The sequence below is a fragment of the Mastacembelus armatus genome, chromosome 11 (assembly GCF_900324485.2).
Source record: "Mastacembelus armatus chromosome 11, fMasArm1.2, whole genome shotgun sequence".
Classification (NCBI taxonomy): domain Eukaryota; kingdom Metazoa; phylum Chordata; class Actinopteri; order Synbranchiformes; family Mastacembelidae; genus Mastacembelus; species Mastacembelus armatus.
Window position 1 is genome coordinate 14,352,381 of NC_046643.1, and position 24,462 is coordinate 14,376,842.

Genomic DNA, 24,462 nt, shown 5'->3' on the forward strand with positions numbered 1-24,462 from the left:
GTAGAAACTTTAACTTTTTAAAAGTGTTTTATACCTTTAACACTTTTAAAGGGGCATTCTGCATATTTACTTAATTATAGGGAGGAGATTTTAAACATCAGTCACCTGATTAGAGGTGTTGGGGAGCTCATATACGTTGTGGGTAATGTAGGCAATAGGCTTTGACAAGGACAAGGAATACATAGAATAAAAGACAATATGCTGCATAGATTTTGATACTTTTTTTCTGGAAGTGCAATATTGAGTTGCTGGATGAAAAAGATCACAGCCAACACTCAAAAACATTTTCTATTTTCCTGAATATTGTTTGTTGTATAAAACTGTTATTTAATTACAAATACAATCAAAACTAAATATAAGCAGGTGCACTCTTTTTATTATTTACTGCTCTATAGAAAATGTTAGATAGCAAAATGTGTGTTGAAAGTGCCTGCTGTATTTACTACCACATTGATGAGAGCTGATAGTACTCCTTTCCTGTGTGAAGCGAGCACTAGTTTGTCCTGTGCTGCATTATAGTAATTGAGCTCATATTCTGCACCATGCAATCCTATTAAAATGTATTGATCATGTTTAAGGAGTTGCATTACCTAAAATTTCAGAAAAAAAAGCAGTTTGCAAGAAATAATAGTTAAACCACATGAGTGGCAACTTTGCATGCACATTGTTTGCATCAGATAACAGTAAAATATTTGATCATTTCCTCTTAGTTAGACTAAGAGAACGTTTCGAAACACTTGCTGAAATTCTCTGGCTTGAGACAATCTGTCTTAACATCCTGTCAAAGCAGCAAATTATGTTAAACGCCGTTTTAACAGTTGTCTAATGTTCTGCAATTAGTGAATACTGGGGGAAATAAAAGGCTTTAAAACATCTTTACTCACAGCTGGACAGGTAGAGTATAACACTGCTACTGCAGCTCCTTTTCTTGCTGATGTTTGTGTATAATTGTGACAAGACTTGTTCGTTTTTTTACTATAGATATGAACCCGTCTCCACAGGTGGAATTAAGGCCTCAGAGTGCCGTGCTGATTTCGACAATTGGTTAGATGTTTTCATCATATTCATGTCTTCTGTTTACATTTTTAAATCTGTCTTATTGTTATATTCCTTTGTGCCTTGTCCCTTGCTCTTTCTTGTAGTTGTGGTGAATATAATTTGGTGGATGGTTATGATAGCAGCCATTGGATTGGGTATGTTTATTATTTTGTGATTTTTCACAGCAAACATTATGTTAGTGTCATTTAACATTAATAAAAAGGTTCATATTCATTGATATTCAAATTCTTTTCATAGGGGCTACTCATTTGAACCGCTGCCCTGTGCAGCCCTACATCCCCATCTATCTGATAGTGATGGGAGTGAGCAGCCTCCTCTCTCTGTCACTGACCTACATCAGGAGCAGCTGGAAAGAGGGTGTTGTCTACATCCTGAGCTCGACCTGTATGACCATCCTGCACCTCTTTAATTTTGGCTGGTTCATTGCAGGTGGGAGAACCATAAGATACATGCTACATCTTTTATCAAAATACATTTCTGTAGACTCCACATGCTTGCAGAAATCAGTCATTAATAAGAAGTAGATACATTTACTCTAGTACTCCATCATAAAATCACTGACACTAAAAAGCTGGTTGAGAAAATGGGTTCTCAGTGCCTATAATTTTGTTTTATTGTGAAGTTTTATCTCATTTGCTCTGTCTCTTTCTTGTAGGCAGTGCCTGGATTTATTCTACATATCCTCCCACGTACTCACCTGAAACAGATCAGTACTGCCACAAGACAACCTACCAGTTTGCCTTTGTTGTTACCACCCTGGTGTGGATCACTGTGACTTTGATATTTGTTTGTGGTGGTTGTTTCGCTCTACTGACCTGCTGTAAGGCTGTGTCAGCAAGACGCCGCTTGATACCAAATCGCACCACTTTCTACGGCGGGATAGGTGATTCTGAGGAACCCACAGCTGGTGATGTTTGATTTATATCCTGGTTTATGTCTTTCAACAAGGAATTGAACTTTATAATGGAGTTTAAAAGAGTGAAATTTTGAAAGTAATGCTGCTGATATTGCCCCTGCTGCTGAGGATTTATTTTTATTATTGTGGTAAAATAGATAATAGATAAAACTTGCAGGCAGCTCCAAGCAAAATTATTTTAACACCAGCTTTCAAAATTCTGTATTCCATTTGTGTTTAATTAACCCTGGATGCAAGAGTTGTGTGGTCAGCAATTTGATGTTGTATTAGATGAATATGACGTGGCTTGAGATGAGAGCTTGAATAAAGATGTATAGATAATGTTTTCTTTTATTTTTTATACTTTAATAGTCATCACCTGCAAAATAATCTTTTAACCTTGAATGAACTGCGTCAGAAATAGCTTTAAACATACAGAATAACTTAGTTTGATTAAAGTTTAAATAAACTGGAAGTAAACATGGCATGGTTAGTTGAGACAAAAGTGGCTGTAGATTTTAGGATTTTCTAAGGTGAGTGGTTTTAAGTCAGGCTCTTTTCGGGACTCCTATTTCGGTTAGCGGGGTCCTGTTGCGTCACAGCAGCGACGCTAGTTAGCTTGTAGCCAGCATGCTCGCTCCGGTGAACTGACTGGTGGTTCGGGAGTCATTTAAAGTTGTCGGTACTAAACCAAGGACTGTTTTGAGCGTCACAGCGAGTCGTGTGACTAAAATATTTGGAGGTTGCTGCTTTTCGCTGTTGAATGAACATGTGGAGCTCAGGCCGCCGTGTCCTTCAGGATTTATTCAGCCAGTTTTCTGTCAGGAGTTTCTGTCTGACTCCGGCTCAGGTCAGTGTCTCTGCATTTGAATCAAATATTTAAATCATACTTTATTTATTTATGTACCATGTATTTATTGGCTGTTGACTATATAAACTGGAAATTTATTGTTTTAGAAATATATGATGTGATTGCGATGTTGTTTTATGACATGAAATCCCACATTGAGTTATGTGTTTCTGAGTGCAGCATGTTACCTGATACAACTCTTGACTTGGCAATAGAATAAATAAAATGGTGTTAATAAAAACAACTATCTTAAGGTTGGCATGTCTAAAAATTGTTTGGCACCCACCTTTATTCTAAGACACCTACACAACTAAGCTGGTGATCAGAATTGAACTTAAATATCAAGTACTGGGGTGGAAAAAACTCATCTCTGCACCTCATCAGTTCACAGGATACAAGTCACTTACATGTTTTTCACACTGACATGACAGACCACATTTCTGGGCATTTGATGCTTCCACAGAACACAGTCGTGGTGGAGCGATGGTGGCAAGTCCCCTTGTCCAAAATAGACAGCCCGGCAAAGCTTCATCCACGAAGACACAGAATCTACAAGATAGTTGAAGACACCAAACATGCTCCCAAAGAGAAGATGGAGCTCATCCTGACTCAGACAGTACCAAGTGGGTATCTCAGGTGCTCTCAAAGGTCACATAAAGTTGGGATTTTTGATTTTAGAGTTGTCATAGCAATTTAAAATCACATTCTACTTTGTTCTGGCAGGGCTTGGTGGACGAGGAGACACTGTGTTTGTGAAAAAGTCTGTTGGCCGAAATAAACTGCTTCCTGAAGGCCTCGCAGTGTATCCCTCGCCAGAGAACAAACAGATGTTTGCTGAGGAGTTAAGAGTGTGTATTTCATTTTATAAGTCATTTATTCACTCATATGGGTTAGCAATGATTATCCATGAGCATTGTCATCATTTTTATCCACAGCTTTTACGTGAAGGGAAGCCAGAGGAAAGAATCCAAACTCGCACGGGACAATTGGTGAGTCTTATATGTCATATAATGAAAACCCTGGCAAAAGATTTCATTTTTCAAAGACTTTCTTCACTTGCTGGTGTTGTGCTTGAGGCGCCATTAAGAAAGAAACGACCGACTGAAAGCTGTCAGTTGTCTGACAAAGGTTTCCTGGTGTTTTTACAGACAGTGGAGTTCCTTAAACGCTCCAAGTTGAGGATAATCAAAACATCCGATGAATTCCAGCTCACTAAAGAGGTCGTCTGCAGACAGTTTGCCAAGAGGGTATGACAGACTCCTGCTGAGTGTCTTTGTCCTTATTTACCTATTTGCCTGTATAATACTATCAATTTCAAACACTCAATAGTGTCCTGTTTGACATTAAGTGCTCCTGCTGAACACTTTAATAAACTTTTCCTTAGCTGGGAGTTGTTGTGCCACCTCAAGCCCTCAATCTTCCATTTGAGCCAATTAAGGACATAGGTGACTACTGGTGTGAAATTACGGTAAGACATTTGAAAGTGCGTCACATGTATAATTTTATTCTGAAACATTCATAGCAAGTGTGGCTTTAAGCTTTAGATTGTGTTTTATTAAGTAGTAGAAACCTGGCTATAATTTTACCAAAAAGCACACTGCTTATTTTTTCACATCTTTTTCTTCCAGGTTAATGGATTGGACACAGTTCGCATCCCCATATCACTGGAACCATATGACCCGTCCGCAGGTTATCTGCAGCAGTTGAAAGCACAAAAGCAGGCAGCTGCAGATAATTCAGAGGCTGCTGAGGAGGAGGAAGCTGTTGTAAAGGCAGTTTCTGATGCAGCAGAAGACGCTCAGGTCGCGAAAGACTCCGTGAGTCAAGTTAAAGCTTCAATAGAAGCCTCTGCTAGGGATGAAACAGTGGCCACTACACAGAAAACTCAGGACACAACAGCACCACCAAGTGACAGCTCGAAAAAAGATTAAAAGACTCCAGGTGATGACGTCCATGTGACTACAGTGGGTTCTGTTTACGTTCATCACACATTATACTTACATTAAAACATTTGTCGTGTAGTTCTGAAAGTGTTTTGCATTTCGTTTACACAAAGCAGATGTTTTAGCTAGTCAACGATCACTGTGTTGCCACTGAACCTAGAGTTCTCCTTTGGAGGCTTTGGACATGTCATTAAAACAAAAAGCTAATGTGTAAGAATTTATTTTATATGATTTTGGATCACTGCAAAGTGTTTAGTGTTGTTAAAAATAAATGATCTTCCAGTAGCTTCACCTCTTATAATGTTAGGAGGCAAAAAATGAGGGAAGATGCAGGGTTGGTTAACTAAAGTATATTACATTTGGATAAAATGATCTTTAATTGTATGGAATAGCTGCAACATTGTGACACCAGACATTACAAAAACTAACTAGCTGCATTTACAGGCATGGAGCCAGGAAAATATTTATTCATCAGTTTTTACTGCACAGCATGCATTAACAGTAGGAAGTAATAAGTATCAGGTAAACAAAATGGTCTTTTGTAGAATTAGCCAACTAATTTGTAAGAATTAAATTATCCAAAACCACCGAAAGGTTTCCTTCAGTGTGCATGTGACTAAGATCAGCCTACATTAAAGATGTCTGCTACTTATACAGGGTTTTAAAACGAACATTTGTATCATTTTAAGGGATGCCGTAGATAATGTGCAACAAAAAGGAACCAGTGGAGCTCACAAAAGATATGTTTAAAAGATAGGTGAGGCCCTGTACTGTCATTAAACCTGCACCGCTGGTCTGTTTGTCTGCATTTAGTTTTACGACTGCCAAACATCAGATTAGGATTTGAGGCCAATCTGACTGTGCATGTGTTGATACAGTGAGCTGCTGCCTAGCCCTAGTTTACATATGGAGATCTTTGCAAAATCCAGTGTGCATGAAGTAATATCATATATAAAGACAACTTGGCTCATGAGGTCACATTACTCTTCTTGCAGAATACTGATGGATTATCTACCTATTGCATTGATAAACATGAAGGAAAACAGACTTAACACTGATGCCAGTGCCTCAATAAAAACCTATAAAAAAGGCTTATTTTGTAGTATGGCAGTTTGAAGCAAGATGCACTGTTATGTCATTCTAAAGGAAAGAGAAAGCTGCAATTATATCCAAAGCTAAAGAGAATCCCAGTATTTAGTTTCAGCTCTTTGTACAGTTCATGGAGTTTCCCCTAACGGCTTATTTAAAATGTTCTGGCACACTGGCAGCCACATACACAGGAATCCTGATCTAATCTGACAGCAGAGTTTTCTGAAAACTGGAGCAGCAGAAGAAAATATAGTTAGTTTCCTCTTAACCCTACTGCAAAAATTCAGTGATTCAGATATTTGAACGAAGTAGTAATAAAGGTACCTCAAAAACAGTTACATAGTTCATTGCCAGTTTAGAAATAAGTGAGAATGATGTTTATTTACTACTGTCAAAGGAGAGTTTTAACAGGTGTATAATTGGAGTTTTGATGTAGGAGTAACGCCTTATCGAACAGCTCACCAAAAGAACAACTGAATATTAACAATACAAATACAGAATTTTTGGTTGGGGGGGGGGGAGAGGATGAAAAAAAACTGTATTAAGGTATTTGTACATTATACATTACCCCACCCCACCCCCTAAACACAATATCACCTTTGTTTGGGAAGTCAGGAAAGCTCTACTCTATTTTCTAATGCAGTTTCCACATGTGAGTCCACATCATTACATTTAGAAACCATATTTGGCCTGGGTCTGCCGACGGGTTAGCTTGTTTTCAGCCCAGTTGTTCTTCAGCTCCAGCTCACGTTCCTTTGCCTGTAGGAGGAAGGAAAAAAAAAAAAAAAAAAAAAAAAACATCTACTAAACTTCTTCATAGGCTTTTGTGAGACTAAATCTCATACAAATAACATATTCCAAATGAGTAAATGTTGACTTGATATTTTTTAATTAGATAGATATTAAAAAAAAAAAAAAAAAAACACCTGGCCTAATCTGTTTTCATTCAATTTAATGTGGCATCTGTATCTGTATGGAAGTCCAATTAAAGGGATCAGGCGAAAAGCTCTCCTCAATACAGTCTGAGCTCTGAATAACAACTAGATCAACAATGCAAATAAAACCCCTCCCTGCATGCGCTTCCACACTTTGAATACCATGTGTGGTGTGCACACACAAAACCAGCTGGGTGATAGAACCCCCAGAATTATTTACTCAATAGCACAGTACTTTGGAAGTTATAGAAGCTACTGGCAAGCATTTGATTTGTTGGTACAGAACTGACTCCTGCTCTGCTTCACCTTCAAAACCAAGTGAAAATCATTTATTGCATTTTGAATTTTGCTAAATCATTCCTGTGCTGTAAGCGCCAGTATACACTGTAGCTGAGGCATTTCTGATCAAATTTACACAAAAGCAAAAAGTGAAATTTGAGCTTTAGCAGCACTCACCTGGTGGATTAGATACGTTATCTGGTGCTTACGCCGCTGTTGTCCTGTAGGCTGTTCCCCTTTTTTCTGCAGAAACGTTGAGAAGAGTTTGTGTGTATTTAATGGTAGGCAAACTTATACCATCTTCCTCTTTCTCAAATTAAAGACTTAAGCCCAAAAAGCTGAACATGAACCAACAGAAAGGAGATTACACCCAAACCTCTCAGTTCTGAGCCTGTAGAGACAGACATTTAGTTAGGTTACCTTGCTGAATGACTGCCGGTTCTGCTTTTCTTCTGTCATGCTCTTGGTCATCCACTGCTGGTTGCCACTCAGCTGGTCGTCCCCTTTGATCTCTAGAAACTTCACCTCCTCTTTGCCTCGGTTTCTTTTCCCCTGCAGCCGCATAAACTGAAGCAAAGGGGAAATAAGAGGTGATGAAGTTATGGTGATACAGCCAAATTTATTTATTTTTTTACATTCGAAGGTATTGTCAAATGACACAAAAACACAAGCACAACATACCAGAGTACAGCAGTAAAATTTGAAAGAACATGAAGTACGCAGTTGTATGACAACAAAAAGCAGCACACTTTCTTACCGCTTCATCATCAAACATGGCGGAGTGGCCAGGCTCTTCAGCCTCTGCCAGTCCAGGGTCAGGATCTTGTATGTAGTATGGTTCATTATAGTATCCCTGTGAAGTAGAGCAAGTGTTTTTGTGATTCTGCTTCTCTTCTGTCATGCTCATACATGTTTATCTACACTCCTGACAGCTGGAAATGTTTAATCTGAGTCTAAAGCCACTCAGAAGTATTTGTACTATTGACTATATAAATCATAGTTACCTGAGGAAAAGCCTCTGGGACTGTCATGGGCTGTTGGTAGTGAGAATATTGACCTCCTCCCCATGCAGCAGCTCCCTCGTGGTTCCCCCCAAAGTCAAGCGGGGCATCTGACTGACCAGGAGCATCTGACTGACCAGGAGCATCAGCAGGTGCTAATGGAAGAGGCTCTGCAAGGGCTCGAGGCTCTGCGAGGGCTCCAGGCTCAGGGTCTAAGCTAGGTACCACTGCGGGGAGGAGATTGGAACTCTCGCCTAGGGAAAAGTAGTTCTGTGGAGTTATGTCCTCCTCATTATCCTGGTCATCAGTGGCTATTTGTCTAGCCACCTGCAGGGCAGCCGACTTAGCTGCGGCTTTGATAGCAGAGGGAGACGCACTAGAACCAAGCAGACCCGGAGCAGGGGTTCCAGGCTTAGGTCCTTTGGGTTCTTGTCGCTTGGTGAGTGTGTGAGGAATCAGGGCTCTGTCAGTCTCTTTCACTGTCAGGTTTTTGGGTTGTGGAAGAAGGGAGGACAGGCCTGAACCTGCACCCTGAAGGCGAACATCAGTGGAGACAAAAACAAGGGATGTGGCAGAGTTAAATCTAAACTGGCGTGTCTCGCATATATTGCCCTTTCTCTAAGGTGTGTCAGTGTTTACATGCAAAACATTCTGAATGGCACTTCAGTATTGTTAGTTGCATATAAACATCATATAATGTTGACAATCCAGAAGGCGGCCAGACATGACAACTGATTTATTCCTGCATTATCTGGGACAGAGAGGTTAGGGACTAGTTTATTTTGATGTTTGTGGAATAAGTTTATGTAGTAACTCATTTAAAACAGGTTTGAGATTTCCTGACATAATAATTAAACAAATCAGGATAAGGACAACAGTTCTGCTATCTGTGAATAGTGAGAGATTTTCTTACCTGAGGTTGTAGTTTCTTCTTTGCCGGTTCATCGTCGTCAGAGTCTGACTATGGACAAGAATTCATAGATTATGAATTGCAGCGTGACTGCACAGCGTAGGAGCCACAGTGTATAAGACTCAGTACTCACGTCGTGTCTCTGGATCTGTGGTACAGTGATCTTGACAGTCTCTGTTCGCTTCCTCGGCTTGGGCAGAGCAGAAAATAAGCCTCCTTTAGGTGGCAGAGAGTGCGTGTCATCGTGTGACGTGCTGTCCGCTGCTGAGGGGGCCTCTTTTATCTCCCTACTCGGTCTATCGACCCTTCCTGCCGATCCAAGCGTTTTAGGAGCAGGCAGGAGCGAGAAGAGCCCTCCTGTGCTTACTTTGCTCTCCGGGACGGAAGAGGTCGAGGTTTCTTCTGAATCACTATCATCACTGCTGCCATAGGCGACTAAAGACATGTTTACCTCTCTTATTAAAGGTCGTTAATCGGGAGTAACTCGTGGACATGGATAACCACTTCTCCTCGATTTGGTGTCAAGAAGCCGCACTCACACTGGCTTTTCGAAGAGCTGAGGTCAATTAAAGGTACAATAACTTTCTAGCCACACTGATGATAAAGTCATTCCAGATAGACAGGCAGAGGCATGAGAGCATAGCGGGTAAAAGTGGGCCCAATAGTCACCTCGTAAAATTAAACTACTGTCCCAACTTCACAAAGCTAACGTTAATGTTAGCTAGGCCACCGCCGCTAACGATGATGGCTAACTAACGCTTTTTTGTTTTGCCAAGTTAAATAGGCCTCGGAGCTGTCACTGCACATAAAACATCACTGAAGAGGGATCTCAGTGCGATGTTACGCCAACAAATTAAGCTAAAGTTAGTCAGTACCTGGACTCCATCAAAACATTCGCCTCCATCATTCATGATCGAAGAAACGACAACTGCGCAGTTTTCTGCGCAGCCTTTTCTTCTTCTTCAGTTTATTTGTAGTTGGTAAATAGCCTAAGGGCATTTACGCCCCCAGCGGACCGAGACTGTATATAAATTAATTATTAGAGCCGCAGATACACTAACATGTTTATAAGGGACTAGTTTCAAACCAACAAAATCATAAATGTATTGCGACTTCAATTCTATACCCTATAGTTTTATTCTGTGGAGAGGGATTGAAATCACCATTTAGACCAGTATACCAGAAAAACAGAATAACTGAACAGCTACTTGAAATAAATACATGACAAATCCCAGAGTTTTAAAAATCTGTTTTTGCTTTATACATTTTCTAAGGATGGCAAACCATTAGGGTAGTACTCACCTAACAATCACAGTTTTGGTAACTATCAAATGTCATGACCCACCCCAGTAATCTGCAACTGAAAGGCGATTCAAAAATACAATTTAATTATTTTCTTCAGAAAACAAATTAAGCAACATAGCACAATAATTGTCTAACATGCTACCCATAGAAAATCCAAAAGTCATCTCTCTGTCTTCATTGTCCACCCATGTTTGACACACAAATTCTGATACTGTATAGATATAGCCAAAACAAGTGTACCGTACTTTTGTGTCCGTTTTGGTCTTGGAGTATTTTCAATGGTACAGTTGGCCTGAAGCTCGATTAATAACTTAGAAAACTGCTGAAATGATGAATATAAACTGATACAGAAGAGGTTTTACAGTGACTGCTGCATTTTTACTTAATCTTGGGGCCCTGTAAATTAGAGTAGTCCTATGTTGAAATGTGATGGGGAAAGTCATGGGACTGAACAGGGGCCTAGAGTTAATTTTACCCTGGGGCCTCTCCTGTAATGAAACATTTTTGTGCTACACTTTAGAGTAATAGTTTAGTCACAGTATGTGCACAACCTTCGGGGAGCAGTTTGAGGAAGACCTGTTCCTGTTTCAACATGACAGTGTCTGTGTACACAAATCAAGGTTGATAAAGAAATGGTTTTATTTTGGGTTTGGAAGAACTGGATTGGTATGCACAGAGCCCTGTCCTCAACCTATTAAACAAATCTGGGATAAACTGAAAGACAGATTATGAGTCAAGTCTTGTCATGCAAACAAAAGAGGCTGACCAGTCCCTGTAACCAGGTCCTACAATATTGTGGAAAGACTTCCAGAAGGACATGAGGCTGTTAAAGCAGCAGACTGATGGACATGGTTTAGAAATTAAATGTTAAACAATCACATGTGTTAGGGATTTTGAAACTGACAATATTTCTGAGAATATTTGTCTCTGCAGTTTTTTGTGCAGTGACTTTAGAGTTGCAAATTGTCAATTATAGCCTATATTTCTTTGGCAAAAGATGTGATTGATAGAAAAACAAACAAACAAAAAAACAATAAACAAAGGAGCATTTTAGGGAATAGTGTTCATTAAGTGCCTGACCTTTACAATATGGCCTGTTGAGTATATGTCTCCAAAGGAACCTCATTGCATTTATGTTTTTGGTTAATTTAAGACTACTTCACTAAAAATCACCTTGAACTTTGCAGTAGCACGAATCACAATTGGTTTGACTCCTCACCCATACAATATTACAGTTTTTAAATCACTGAGCCTGCAGGTTAGTTATTTTTTTTACATTATTATAGCTATAAACTAACATCTGGTACATCAACATGTCTGGACAATGAATTGAAACTGAGAATGTAAAAGCTATTAAGTAGTTTGTTCTGATTTAATTTGGATTTTAATTGAAAATCTGCATGAAAGCACAATTTGACTTGACATGATAAGCAATTATTTATTTCCTAAAGTCCTTTAATAAGTGCTCAAATCTAATTGTATGATCAGCTTATGTATCATCAGCTTTATGTTTGTTGCATAGGCCTATTCCTAAACTAATGTTTAAGTTAGCTTGTTTGAATTTGGTCCAGTGTTTACAGATAGAAGGAAGAAATGGACCCGGCAGATCAGCCAGGTGCGCCCTGGCAGGTTCACCTTTAAGTGACTAAAAGTAAATATTTAAGAGGTTAAACTGAATCTCCCTCTGAATAAAATAAACTTTGTCATTAACTAAGTTAATAGCCGATTCACTAACACGTTTATTCTCTCCTAGAGTTGTTGCTATTATTTTTGACCTGGGACATGTGCTGTCAGTACGATGTTTCTATCAATGGGGGCGCCAACTCTGCAAACTCATCAGGTTCTGGGGGCGCGTCTGTAAAGAGGGAAGCGGGTTTCAATTTCAAACCCAAACAGTCCGAGGGACGAGCCAAGGGATTGTGGGATAGCGGTTAGCCCAACAGAGATCGCGTTTTGTCGTGCATTTTGTAACGTTATTCAGACATAAAGGACCGCGGTGTGGTTATTCGGTTACAGTCCACAGAGTCCGCGAAAAAAAAAGAAAAAGTCGCTCGCCGCGTCTTCGCACCAGATTTCCGCGCCTGGTTAATGTGGATGACAAACCGACGCTTGGCTTGTTTGTTGCAGGTGCTGAACAATCCGCACACATTAGCAAATTAAACCACCGCTGTGTTTTAATTACACATAACATTAGTTATATCTGACAAGCCATTTCTGCAAGAAACATGCCGAGGTCCAACAGGCAAAAGGAATACAAACCTGGAGATCTGGTATTTGCTAAAATGAAGGGGTATCCACACTGGCCTGCACGGGTAAGCACCAGACATTGGATTTCTTCTAAACAGCTTCAAGGTTTGGTGTGAATTTCACTAACGTTAAATCTGACTGTCTGCTCTTATCACTTGTTTACCTGCGAGGCCTAACACTAGTTAGCTACCATGAGTTAGCTTAGCTCGGCCGTGCTAGCTTAACGCTACCCAGCATCTACTCACAGCCAGCCAGCTGTAAATGTCTTTGGGGTGATTCATCATGCAGACAGACACCTCGCTGCCCTGCTCGGCTAAATAAATGTGCATGTTGTTGCTAGCTGCCTCTCCCGGTGCCGCTTTAGTCTCCCGGAGGGGAGGGGAGGGGAGGGGGGCCTGTTAGGCTAATGCCAACTTTAGGGTTTTGGTGACCGTTAAAACGCGGTTGGGAAACTAACGGAAAGCTAACGGTCACGTCGTTCACCTCTGGCCGGCAGCGAACGTCAAAGTTGGACGGACTGTGATCCAGCTACCGGCTAAATACGGTTTAATTTATTTTACTCATTAAAGGGGGCATTGCTATTAATACATATATGTGCTTCAGGAGTGCGGTGTAAACATGCCTGTCTGCCCACACTTGTTGCGACAAGTTAAGTGTTTCTGCCTGTGAAGTTCACATTGACTAACGTTACTTCCATTACGTTTAAATGAGGCCCGGGCTAATAAAAACAGTGGTATAATACCATAACGTAATGTCTGCTCGCTCCGTAAATACACACCAACCTAACATTGGTGTCAGTGTTTCCTAATCTTTCACTGTGGGAGAAACCATAAAGTTTTAAGGCACATTTGGTGTTGATCTAAAATGCAACGTCTCTGAGATTTCCCGTTATAGAAACGTAAAATATCCAGGCAGGTAAAATGAATGTGTTTCCATGCTCTATTATACAATTTTTTGATTTATTTATTTCCTTGCTTGCGGTAACACCAGGATTTCTCTGCGTGGGACCAATAAATCTAATCTAACTTACATATCCCATCCTGGCAGTCAATCATACAAGGAATTTATGCAACTTGCATCTGTACAAAAACTCACTTTTCATTTAAGAGTGCATCTAAATAAGAGCTGGCTAATGAATCTGTATACTAGCCCAAAAATAGTGAGGTGAGTGTCTGTATTGATCTTTTCTCAGTCTTATCAGCCAAAGCCTTGTGACAGGAGGCCACAGGCCCTGCCCCACCTTTCGTGACACAGTGGCCCTATCTGGAAATGCCAAAAGGCCTTTGTGGCACGAGGTCTGGCAGAGGCAAACGGGCGTCATGCTCAGCCATCATAATAGTGCTTTCCTGTGCCTCTGTGTCTACTGGGCTGTTTTTTAAAACACAAATAAACATAGGCAGCGTGACAGAGACAAAGCATGGACTGCAGAGATGTCAAACATGAGAAGGGAAGCAAAAAGTGCAGTGACTTCTGCTGTCATGGCCACATGAGGAGTTAAATCAGAGGGGGTTTTCTAGCAGCTGGTAAGAAACCTCTGTTAGCAATGATGAGTGTCATATGACTGTCCAGTCATATAGTTCTAATTTAGCATTAGGATTGCTACTGTTAGTTCATTTGCCAATTTTAATCAGTAATTTGGATGATTGATTGATGACTGTTTAAGTAATTTACCAATTAAAAATGCTAAATATTTTCTGGTCCAAGCCATTCAGATCTGAAACATTTCAGCTCTTTGCTCTTTTATTTTAATATTTTGGGGGTAGAGGGTTGTTGGTATAACAAAACAAGACATGTCATCTTAAGATTTCAGAGATCGTGATAACCTTGTCTTCACCATTTTCACTTTTTTGCTCTTGCTTATAGATTATATGGTTAGTCGATAATTAGAAAAAACATGGACAACTTGGACCTCAGAAATTTTATTCTTTACTGCTGATACAGTATGTGTTTTGGTTACTTACAGAGTTAGCACTTTAGAAAAACGTTCTTTTGGAAAGATTGCCATCCTTTTTTAAAAAGCTGTTTTCTTAATTTATAGATTGATGAGTTACCTGAAGGAGCCGTGAAGTCCCCCTCGAACAAGTACCAGGTGTTCTTCTTTGGAACTCATGAGACGTGCGTATTTTGTGATAATGTTGTCAGTCTGAGTGCAGCAGAGCCTAATTGTTGGCAGAAACTTGAAACATTTTTATACATTGAGAAAATTTGTTGAGTATTCTTTGACCATTATAGGGCATTTCTGGGGGCCAAGGATTTGTTCCCATATGATGAATGTAAGGAGAAGTTTGGAAAAGCAAACAAGAGGAAAGGCTTTGCTGAGGGACTCTGGGAGATTGAGAACAACCCCACTGTCACACATGAAGGCCATGAGGTGGGTTGTCTGTCTGTTTTTATTTATTTATTTTTTAGAGGCCAGTTTTAGGAATTGGTCTGTAACACTGCCTTATCCTAAAACAGCATTTAGACATTTCTGTGTGGTCTTTGAGTTTCACTCTAGACCTTATAGTCCTTTCCTCTTGCTGTTTACATCTCTGCCTGTAGTCTTCGAAGAAGGATGCCACGTCAGAAGGAGCAGGGGATACAGGTAGCTCAGAGAAAGCAGATGCCGAGGGCAGTAGTGATGAAGATGAAGGGGCCCTGGTCATCGACGAGAAGAACGAGAGGGGAGGAACTAAACGAAAAGCAGAGGAGTCCACAGAGGTAAGCTTTGAGCTTTTCAGTTGAACACAGTCCAAATAGAAGGTTTTGAGGTTGAGCTGTATCTTTTTCTGTGACACTTCAAACCTTTGGAAGGCATCTCCAAAGCGGCCGAAGGATACAGGAGTTGAAGGTGACTCTAAAATCGACAGCAGCAAGTCTAATACGGAGGCCAAGCTGAATGATGTGGCTGGACCCAAGCCAACTACTCCCTCCTCACAGAGTGAGTCAAAACCAGAGGCCCAGGACAATGTTCCAGCAGGAGGTCAGCTAACAGCAGATAAGGTGAGACACTCTTTGTTGCTGTTCTTTAACTGGAAAACATCACATTATTGGTTTTGTTATTGCCAGTACAATGCATTTTTCTGATGTAACCAACCCAAAATTAATCAAATCTGGACTTTCTGAATCAAAATGGTGTTGAATCTACAGAGCAATGCCGATATCCAGCTGTATATCCCGTTTATGGCAGTGAAATAAGAAAAGTTCTGTGGAGACAAACATCCCAAGCACCATTTCTGACAATTTAGGGCAGCATGGTGTTCACCCTGATCTATTATCTCAAGCCTACAGCAAGTTAATTTTCAGTCCCACTAAAAGAACAGTGGCTGCATGGCAGAAGCTGTGGTATTAAAAACATAGACATCAGTAATACTAAGTTTAAAAGAGAGCGTGTAATGATTCCTTTAATTGCTCTTCACTGTCCACCCTGCAGCCTGCGACAGACAGTGCTTAACAGCAACTCGGAGAAGAAATCCCAGAAGCTTTGACATTTCTCTCTGGAATTTAAGCATCAACATGATGACCTGCAGGATGCCAGATTTCACCTGATTAATAGAGAGTTTTAAAAACCTACATGTTTGTATTAAGAGACAAACAAATTCTCATTTGCCATTTCTGGGATATCATATATCCCAGAAACAAAAAGTTTGCTAATCTGATTTCAAACAATTGAACTGAGCACTTTAAGGCTCATTTATAAATGGGATTTTGGTGTGTATATATTTTTTATTTCTAAGTGCAATTACATAATTACAAAGACTGAATGCTAGGTGTCAAACATTTTTCAGTTTAGAGGTAATAAACACTGAATATATATATATAGTAAATAAAACAGGAAAACAAAAAATACACTTTGACAGATACTCCCAATTTGATGGTTTTAAAACAGGAGCAAGAACAAATTTTCCATATATGCTCTCAGCTTTACTTCATTATGTTTTACTTCTGTTTGTTTCACCTAGCTTCTCAGCATCATATAAATTGTTTATTCAGTCATTGGATACATGATAAGTTGCACTTTTGAGAATTTATTTTTTTATCCACTGCCCCGTTAATCATTGACTAGTTTGCTGTAAGATGTTTTATGCAACACAGATTTTGTTGCTTTTGGTGTAGTCAGTGTATGCTTTGTTGCAGGTGACCAAATTATGTAATTAATTTCCCAGGATCCCAAATGTGGCCTTTTTGGCTTTTGAGCGTACCTAGTATGTAATCCCCATTTGAGAGGAGTTATTTTAGGATTTAAACAGTTACTTTGCATACCCCTAACTTTAGGTGATCATGTGTGGTATTGAAAGCAGAAAGACATTCCTGAATGTTGTATCTGAGCTCAATCTCCAAACTATTCAAGTCAAGGTGGAGTAATGACTTTTGTGTGGGGGGGGGGTTAAAAGTTGCCACTTTTTCTGGGGAAATTTTCTGGCAAATTATTTTAAATCCATCACCTCAACTCTCAATTTTGTGTTATTCTAGTTTTCTATTTAGCTAACATTATGCTGCCATTGCTTGATACTGGAGATGTAATTGTGAAAACACTTGATTGCAGTCAGTAACTGGTTGTACCACATGTTTCTTTTTCAGCTCTGACATGTATTACTGACATTGTTAATGCCAAGATATGATGTATACAAGTTGTGATTTATAAATAAATTAAATTGGGGGGGGGGGAGACTTTACAGAGTGAACCATCTGTAAAATGTTTTCCTACTTTGGTTTTTGACCCTCTTAACTGGAATATCATTCTGTTTTACTTCAATGGTCTTATTATTTTGGCTGTGAAACAAAGTTGTGATGTTTAAAGGTGTTTTATTCAAACATGTTTTGACAACATTTTGGTCAATACGTGGTATTGTTATTTTCCAGTACAGTTGATTTTTTTTTTTTTTTTTTAAATTCAGTTGTTTTTCTTTCAACTTGGCCTTCTCACCATGTTACTTAGATGTTATAATCATTGCTTCAGTGTTCTTTCCTCTATTTGGCAACATGAGCCTAGAGTTTATCAATATTCTGAATTTAAGGGAAATCACTGATTTTTAAAAGTGACATGTTTGACTGTTCTGATTAAGATGGCCACCTTCCAATGACCACACCACTAATATGAAAAGAATGAAACTCAAAGCGCCACACTCAGGTATGGAGTTAATTCCATCTTTGTCATTTGGTATTAAAGTGTAATTCTTGGTTTAGCCTTCTCTACTTTCAGAAGCTGTTACTCATCTTGATCTGCTGCTTAGTTTACTATTGTAGTTGCCAGTCCATTTAATAAACATGTTGATTACAAAGAACTTGTCATGTTTATATACATTTAGCCCTGCTTGCTTATTGCAGATTATTCATTTCCTATGTGTAAAGCACTAAAGACAATCAGATCTTAGTCATTGTATTCTATTTAGCCAATGTGATTGAGTCGTACATTACTTTTTATAGTGTGCATTCCCCAGTTAAAAAATTAAGCAGAGAAAAACCTCCAGTTAACTTTTCAAACCAACCAGACATAATTTCTTTCGCATCACATTTTTCACTGTGTTACAAATGTATGAAATGAACTGTGGAACCTTTTTGTGTGTGTGTGTCTGTGTGCACTTGTCATAAATAATTTGCTCCCAAGAGAGTCTTGCGGCACAGTTAGGGTCTTTAGGCTGCAGTAACTGAACCAGTTTTGGTCTTATGTAACACGTCCTGACAGTTTTAAATTTGTCAAGGGGTTTGGTTGAGTTTGAGTTCTTTAAATATATTGTTTGGCTGTAGACACAAATTGTTTTAAATCCACCCTCATTTCATCTTTTGTAATATTCCAAAAAGGCTGCACTGAAACTTTTTTGTATTTTTTTTTTTTTAGTATTGATTTTTAAATGCTCTATGGGACAGCCACTACATCTTCTTCACAAGATGAATGATCCTGTCCTTGTACCTGCATGTTCAGTTGCAGGCTTTCAGAAATTGTAGTCTCTTGTCTTGTGGTATGAGTGCTATAAATATGTCCCAACCTTCCCACAGTAGCACAATAATACTGTATGGCTTGTGATAACTGCCTGCCTCCATTTAATGCGCCAACAAATAAAATGCATTATTATAATAAAGCCAATGATTATACCTCAAGACAAAACAATATAACGGAGATGGGATTTATCAAAGCTTAATTTTCTTTGTGCAGTTAATTTCGAATATGCTTATTGTGGCATTTTGATTTAGTGCTATGTGGACTCATAAATTCTAACTGCGCATGCGTGCTGCCAGGCCTCGCCCTCCAGTCCTACAGGTGGCGCTGCGTGCTGATGATTGTATTGCCTCTGCATGTGACATTGAAATCCAGCGAGGGTAGGATTTTTCAGCATGTCATTCACTGTTTTCTTTTCTGCTGGTCCTTTAGCTGGGGGGTTTATTTTATAGGATAGTTAGTCTCAGTTTGTATGTTTAGGTGTTTAAGGAAATAACGATGAATGTTGAGCCGCTGTCATTCACGAGCTAACATTACTCTGCAAGCTAACATTAGCCTAGCCTGGGTCAGTGGAAACAGCGTTAACTTAACCAACAAGACTTTTTATGTCGTTTCTGCAGCGCAATGAGGCTGACCGCTCTCCTGTCGATGGCAGCCAGGGTTGTCGTGCCCAGAGATTACCGATACGGCACCAACAGACCGTGGACTGTGGCTGCTAAGAGGCTGAATCCTCCGGGGAAGAAAAGGAAAAAGGTGTTCGTCAAGCCCATAACACCCGAGGACTGGTCTGTGCTCAGAGGGGACACGGTGAGAGACTGAACACAACTTTATTTGGAAACGAAGTAACTTGAGCCATGTTTCATGTCCACGAGAGGAGAAAGCCAAGTAAAAAGCAACTTTCTAGTCATTTTGAATAGACCAGGAATTACAATTGTCTCTGCAAACAAGGAATAATGGTGCTTTGTATTGATAATGATGTTACAAGTTAGTGTGCTTCACTGCACTGTACTGCACTGTACTGCACTGCACTATAATGTACATGTTCAGGCTAGCATTTTTTTTACATTATAAATGTTTGGTAACAAGCACTGTGTTAAAATCTTAATAAGTAGCATACAATCTGTGTGTCTCTACAATGAACTCTCAATTTAACTGCCTGTTCTTTGTGTTTCCCAGGTTGAGATTCTTGCAGGGAAGGACAAAGGGAAGCAGGGGAAAGTGATCCAGGTCTTCAGACACAGAAATTGGGTCATCCTGGAGGGACTGAACACAGTAAGGGAGTAATATTTCTATCAGAGGAAACTAGATATATAAAAATGTAGTTGTCTTATTACTCTGTATATTCCAGGATAAGCGGTAGCAATTGATTTACAGAGACTGTACTTGGTTTACATTGACTCTGGGCATATCAAGATGGCGTTACCTATTTTCTTATTTCACCACAATGTAAAATTAACTCAAATGTTTTCATGTTAATTACTATTGCAGCGGAGTCATACAATGTATTTAAATTCTAGCTCCACCAGATGGAGCCAGATGTCTGATAGAACATGGCAGATTCAAGGCACATCTGTGACCATGACGAGTTTAGTTTTTCCAGTTGAGCCACAGTGAACTATTGTTCTCTCTCATAGCATTACAGGTATGTTGGAAAAACTCCTGATTACCGTGGAACCTACATTGCCAGCGAGGCTCCCCTCCTGCTCGATCATGTTGCCCTCATTGACCCCTCAGACAGGTATAGTGACCTGAATTATAGTGCTGTATGAAAGTGGAGCATATGCACATCGCAGGTCATGGCATTAACAATAGGTGAACTGTGTTGGTCTTGCAGGAAGCCCACTGAAGTAGAGTGGAAATTCACAGAAGAGGGTGAGAGAGTACGAGTGTCTGTTAGGACGGGTCGAATCATCCCGAAACCTGTTGTACAGCGACGAGATGGTATTGTGCCAGAGCAGTGGAAAGGTAAGTGTCTGTGTATGGATTTGGTTGGAGGCATATTCTTCTCAGCACCTCAAACTGATGCTGTTCATTCCACCTGCAGTCAGGACATAAAACTGGCCATTTTGTGTTTTTCCACCCTGTGCAGGCTTGGTTTCAGACTGCTGCAGTTTGATTCTTCTTTGTTTTACAATAGAAAAATGTATACTGAATTAGAAGACAAGTGGGAAGCACAGGCATTTTCAAATCTTGAGCAACCCTACAACTTCTCAACACATCATTTCTGTTACGAAGATTTTGGGTTAAGTTCAATAGGACACTGGGATTTAGTAGTTTGCTCAAAAAAAGTCTTTACCTTTGTCAGTTTCATGTTGAAATTGCCTAATTATAAAATAGTCTCAGAACATGCTTGTTATGGTAGATGTTCTAGTTTTAACTAGCAATTTTCCTTAAGCTCATACTGTTTTTGCTTTTCATGATCTGTTTCGTAAATTGCATGTGACTTCCCTTCATTTTTGCCTTTACAGATGGTCCTAAAGACACCAGTCCCGAGGACACTCTAGCAAAGACCTTTGTACCATCACTGAAAACCTTGGGGGAAGAGGTCATGGAGAAACTAGGTATTCAGGAGACCAGAAGGCAACGAAGGTCGTACTGGTACTGACCAGATTAAATGTTTCCTGTATCACTCTCTATTTGCAGAGGTATCAGAGTTTTTGTTATGGTTGTTTTGTTGTACTATGAATAAATGTCACATGTAAACCAATAATTTTAATGATTTGTGTTGTACTGTGTAATGGACATACTTCAGCACAAGGTATGATATTCGGTACAAAATTTGAATAAGCATGTCGTTTGCTCTAACAGTTCACAAGCAGTGGAGCCCAGTGGATATTTTCATTTACTACAAGTTTGGCCTTGATATGGCCAGAGCAGTAATTTGCAAGAGAACAGTAAAAAAAAAAAAAAATCCCATACCCATGAAAGCGCTTAAATAAATTTCACTGAATGGATATAAATGGGCGTTAACATGTATCTGAGGATTCTGTAAGCATCAACTTAGTGAAGGATGACAAAGTAAAATAAGCTTGTAATTAAAAAACCAACATCAGGAGAGCAATGAATTCTGGTTGACATGATGTTCATTCAAGTTAACACAAAACAGTAGCTTCTGTCCAAGAGAAAGTAAAATAGTTGCTGATTAGTGTTGCAGAAAAAAACATGCATCTGTATGACTGAAAAAAAAAAATCAGTTATTGTAGTATTGACAGGGTTAATCATGACAATGACGGCAGGCTGTTTGGATCACTCATAAGGCTGAAAATAGTCATATTATTATACAGAGGTCCAGACATGCTGCTCTCCAAAACTCAAAACCTTTAGACAAATGAGTCCGTCTTTCCAAAGTGTCTGGGAAACTGTGTGAAGGAAATGGCCTGGGAGGAGACCATACAGACTGGCTAGTTTGAACCAAGTTCTCACTCACCTCATTTGACATTTTCTGTGTTGGCACTGCAGGTTATTATAGTTTTTTAAAACAGTTTTTGTCTCAGATTTTAAATGTGACTTAACCTATGAGTTTATGACCCACTATGAAAACTGACATGGGTGCAATAAGTCAAAGAGCTGCATCATTTTTGTCAAATCAACTCAAGAACACACAAAGAATTTAACCCTCCAAGTCTTTATTCTATATACATATTTTTATATCTTTTAGAAATAAATGTATTTAAAATGGGCTGTTTTGAGGGTGGAAATTAAAATATATAGTTAATTAATGCAGTCTTTTTCATCCAGAATTACATCTTGGGAGTGTGAAGAAGAATTTAATGAATGAAGAATTACAGAATTGCTTTTTTGTGGGACTACTTATTTAGCACATGGGGTTGTATTAGAGGATCTGAAGTCATTTGGCCTATACACACAGCGCTAAATATCTAGTTTTATCCATGTAATGATAAAACACCCAGTCTTACTGAAGCTCACTCTTGAGCTGTAGGTTTTGAGGGAGGTGGTCTGTATGAAGTTATGAAGTGTCTTTTTCCCCTTACTGCTTAACCACAAGTATTGATTTACTGGAACACCGATTTAACATGTTGCCAGACCTCCAGCTGCAGAAGCAACTAGCACCACTTTCAGGCACTGACACAAAAAATGATGTGGCACAGATTATATAATTGCATCAAAATGTCACAGTGGCTCTCTATACCCAATTTTCTGGTCAGTGAAGTAACATCTTGCTGTTGGTTTGGCCAATGAGTGCAGCAGCTTTCCCAGACTCATCCTTCTTGAACCAGTTTGCCGCTGCTACTCTGTATCCAAGAGGGAATAAAAGCAACCAGTCAGCGGAAACAGGGTTTTGAGGTTTTGCCTTTATAGGAGGAAAAATGATTCAATAGCTGGTCATCTCATCTTTTCTGGCACCTCATGAGTATTGTATAGTTTTTAGTCTGGGATTACAGCAAGGTAAAATGTGAACGTTGAAGTGGAACCTTTGTCTTGCTTTGTTTGTCTTTATCTTTTTCCATTTATACACACAAAGCAAAGATTTATGGCTTTCTCAACTTGTGCAGGCTAGATTAAGTTTTAAGAATACTCATCCTGTAATTTCTACTTTGTGGTAAATTGACAGCAATCCTGGTAACCCATTTAAAGAAAACCACTGAACATGACTCAAGCAGAATTAGCAATACATAAAAATAAACTGCAGACTCTGCCCTGTGTTTTAGCTGAGTCATGTTTGCTCCTCAGTCACCTAAACTAATGACTCCCACCTGGTAGCGTTAGCTGCACGTGTCAGTCGAGGTCTGCAACAACAGCGTTATTGTTTCCTCATCAGAAAACTACCCCAAATACTTTCATCACTTGGCTCTCATTCTCCTTCTCTCTCTCTCTCTCTCACTCTCTCTGCATGAAGAGCTGGCTGCAAATGTGCTGTGCCACTTTTGCCCATAAAAAGCATCATTGTAAAAATACCCTCCTCCTTCATAAGTTGCTTTACAGAAAACGAAAGAATCACTTGAACATCACCAGTACATCTGAAGGCACTTTAAAACTTAATTGGAGCGTTGCTCTTGACTCACATGATGATCTAAACTCAGCTGCAATATAATGATAGTGTCTAATTATAGGCTGGATGTTTGAAGGCTGCTGGAAAATGTAACATTAGCTTGTATGCAGGTCGGAGACATGGCTTGCATGTATGTTTAACTGTGTTCGGTTGAATTCAGTCTGTTCCCAGTGGATTCTTGTGTGTGACCTCAATAGGTTACAGTTTAGAACTTAAAGAAAATGTAAATCGGTGCGTTTACTGTTGCTACTGGATTTTAATTCTCTTTTCCAGACTTGATTTATAAGATTTGAGTTCAGTTAAATTAATTTCATTTGCAAAGCTGCAGTATATAGATCTAAACTGTATCGCATACTCCGAAAAGCTTTCAAACTTTAAAATCATATTCTTAAATATATTTTTATGTATATAAATATCAAATGTTTGGTCTCATTTCTGCTCAGAGACACCAGTCATAAAGTCAAAGTGAAATAACTTTAGTTATTCAAGAAATAACAGAAAAAATTACAATAAATGGAAAAAGAATTCTTTTGGAGTCCAACAAGTGCTTTTTCATTTGTTAGATTATGTATAAATGCCCCTTCCTGTGCTATGTTGTTATATTACTGTTACATGGAGCTTATTTTAGAGTGTAGTGTATGGAAGTTGAATTTGTATCTAGTTGGACATTTTCAAGGTTCATTTTTTTGTTATAGATTTGACTGTTTTAGAAAACCTGTCTGACCAACACAAACTCCATTTAGTAGCTGTTCTAGAGCTTTCAAACATAATATTAGATGATGAAGCCCAGCAGACATGTTCAAATTTCCATTTTTTCCAAGCACTTTAATGACTTCTCCATCTTTTTGGCCAAATGTCAGAATATGTAATTTTGGGCAAACAGTGGCCACACAACATAATTGCAGGATAAAAAAAAAGAAAACATTTCCTTTCCCAACATTTTTGGGTCAGTTACTTTTAACTGTGCAACGTTGTGTTTAATTGCTGATCTGTCCAACTTTACCTCTGATAAAGGAAGAAT

General features: G+C 39.2%; 4 protein-coding genes across 5 annotated transcripts; 3 read left to right on the top strand and 1 right to left on the bottom strand.

The window, feature by feature from the left end:
• On the top strand, positions 1 to 6,346 carry mrpl9 (mitochondrial ribosomal protein L9). Its single transcript, XM_026300719.2, has 11 exons — positions 1 to 894; positions 982 to 1,044; positions 1,143 to 1,193; positions 1,297 to 1,488; positions 1,715 to 2,804; positions 3,268 to 3,427; positions 3,528 to 3,652; positions 3,740 to 3,793; positions 3,953 to 4,051; positions 4,189 to 4,272; positions 4,433 to 6,346. Exons 5-11 carry the CDS (start codon positions 2,718 to 2,720, stop codon positions 4,733 to 4,735), a joined length of 912 nt encoding a protein of 303 aa, XP_026156504.1. The 5' UTR covers positions 1 to 894; positions 982 to 1,044; positions 1,143 to 1,193; positions 1,297 to 1,488; positions 1,715 to 2,717; the 3' UTR covers positions 4,736 to 6,346.
• On the bottom strand, positions 6,180 to 9,406 carry prcc (proline rich mitotic checkpoint control factor). Its single transcript, XM_026300716.1, has 7 exons — positions 9,095 to 9,406; positions 8,965 to 9,012; positions 8,055 to 8,582; positions 7,808 to 7,903; positions 7,471 to 7,617; positions 7,228 to 7,293; positions 6,180 to 6,595 (listed from the first exon to the last, which is right to left on the bottom strand). Exons 1-7 carry the CDS (start codon positions 9,404 to 9,406, stop codon positions 6,509 to 6,511), a joined length of 1,284 nt encoding a protein of 427 aa, XP_026156501.1. The 3' UTR covers positions 6,180 to 6,508.
• Positions 9,407 to 12,113: 2,707 nt separating this feature from the next.
• Positions 12,114 to 17,774, top strand: LOC113126612 (hepatoma-derived growth factor). Its single transcript, XM_026300720.2, has 6 exons — positions 12,114 to 12,578; positions 14,552 to 14,628; positions 14,746 to 14,884; positions 15,055 to 15,213; positions 15,307 to 15,495; positions 15,926 to 17,774. The coding sequence occupies exons 1-6, from the start codon at positions 12,492 to 12,494 to the stop codon at positions 15,944 to 15,946; spliced, it is 672 nt and encodes a 223-aa protein (XP_026156505.1). The 5' UTR covers positions 12,114 to 12,491; the 3' UTR covers positions 15,947 to 17,774.
• Positions 17,539 to 21,140, top strand: mrpl24 (mitochondrial ribosomal protein L24). Of its 2 annotated transcripts, XM_026300721.1 has the most exons (7): positions 17,539 to 17,623; positions 18,730 to 18,810; positions 19,051 to 19,237; positions 19,607 to 19,702; positions 20,065 to 20,168; positions 20,265 to 20,395; positions 20,899 to 21,140. In XM_026300721.1, exons 3-7 carry the CDS (start codon positions 19,055 to 19,057, stop codon positions 21,033 to 21,035), a joined length of 651 nt encoding a protein of 216 aa, XP_026156506.1. In that variant the 5' UTR covers positions 17,539 to 17,623; positions 18,730 to 18,810; positions 19,051 to 19,054; the 3' UTR covers positions 21,036 to 21,140. The 2 variants fall into 2 exon arrangements, with proteins under 2 accessions (XP_026156506.1, XP_026156507.1); XM_026300722.1 differs by lacking the exon at positions 18,730 to 18,810 and having other exon boundaries at positions 17,540 to 17,623.
• The last annotated feature ends 3,322 nt before the right edge of the window (positions 21,141 to 24,462 follow it).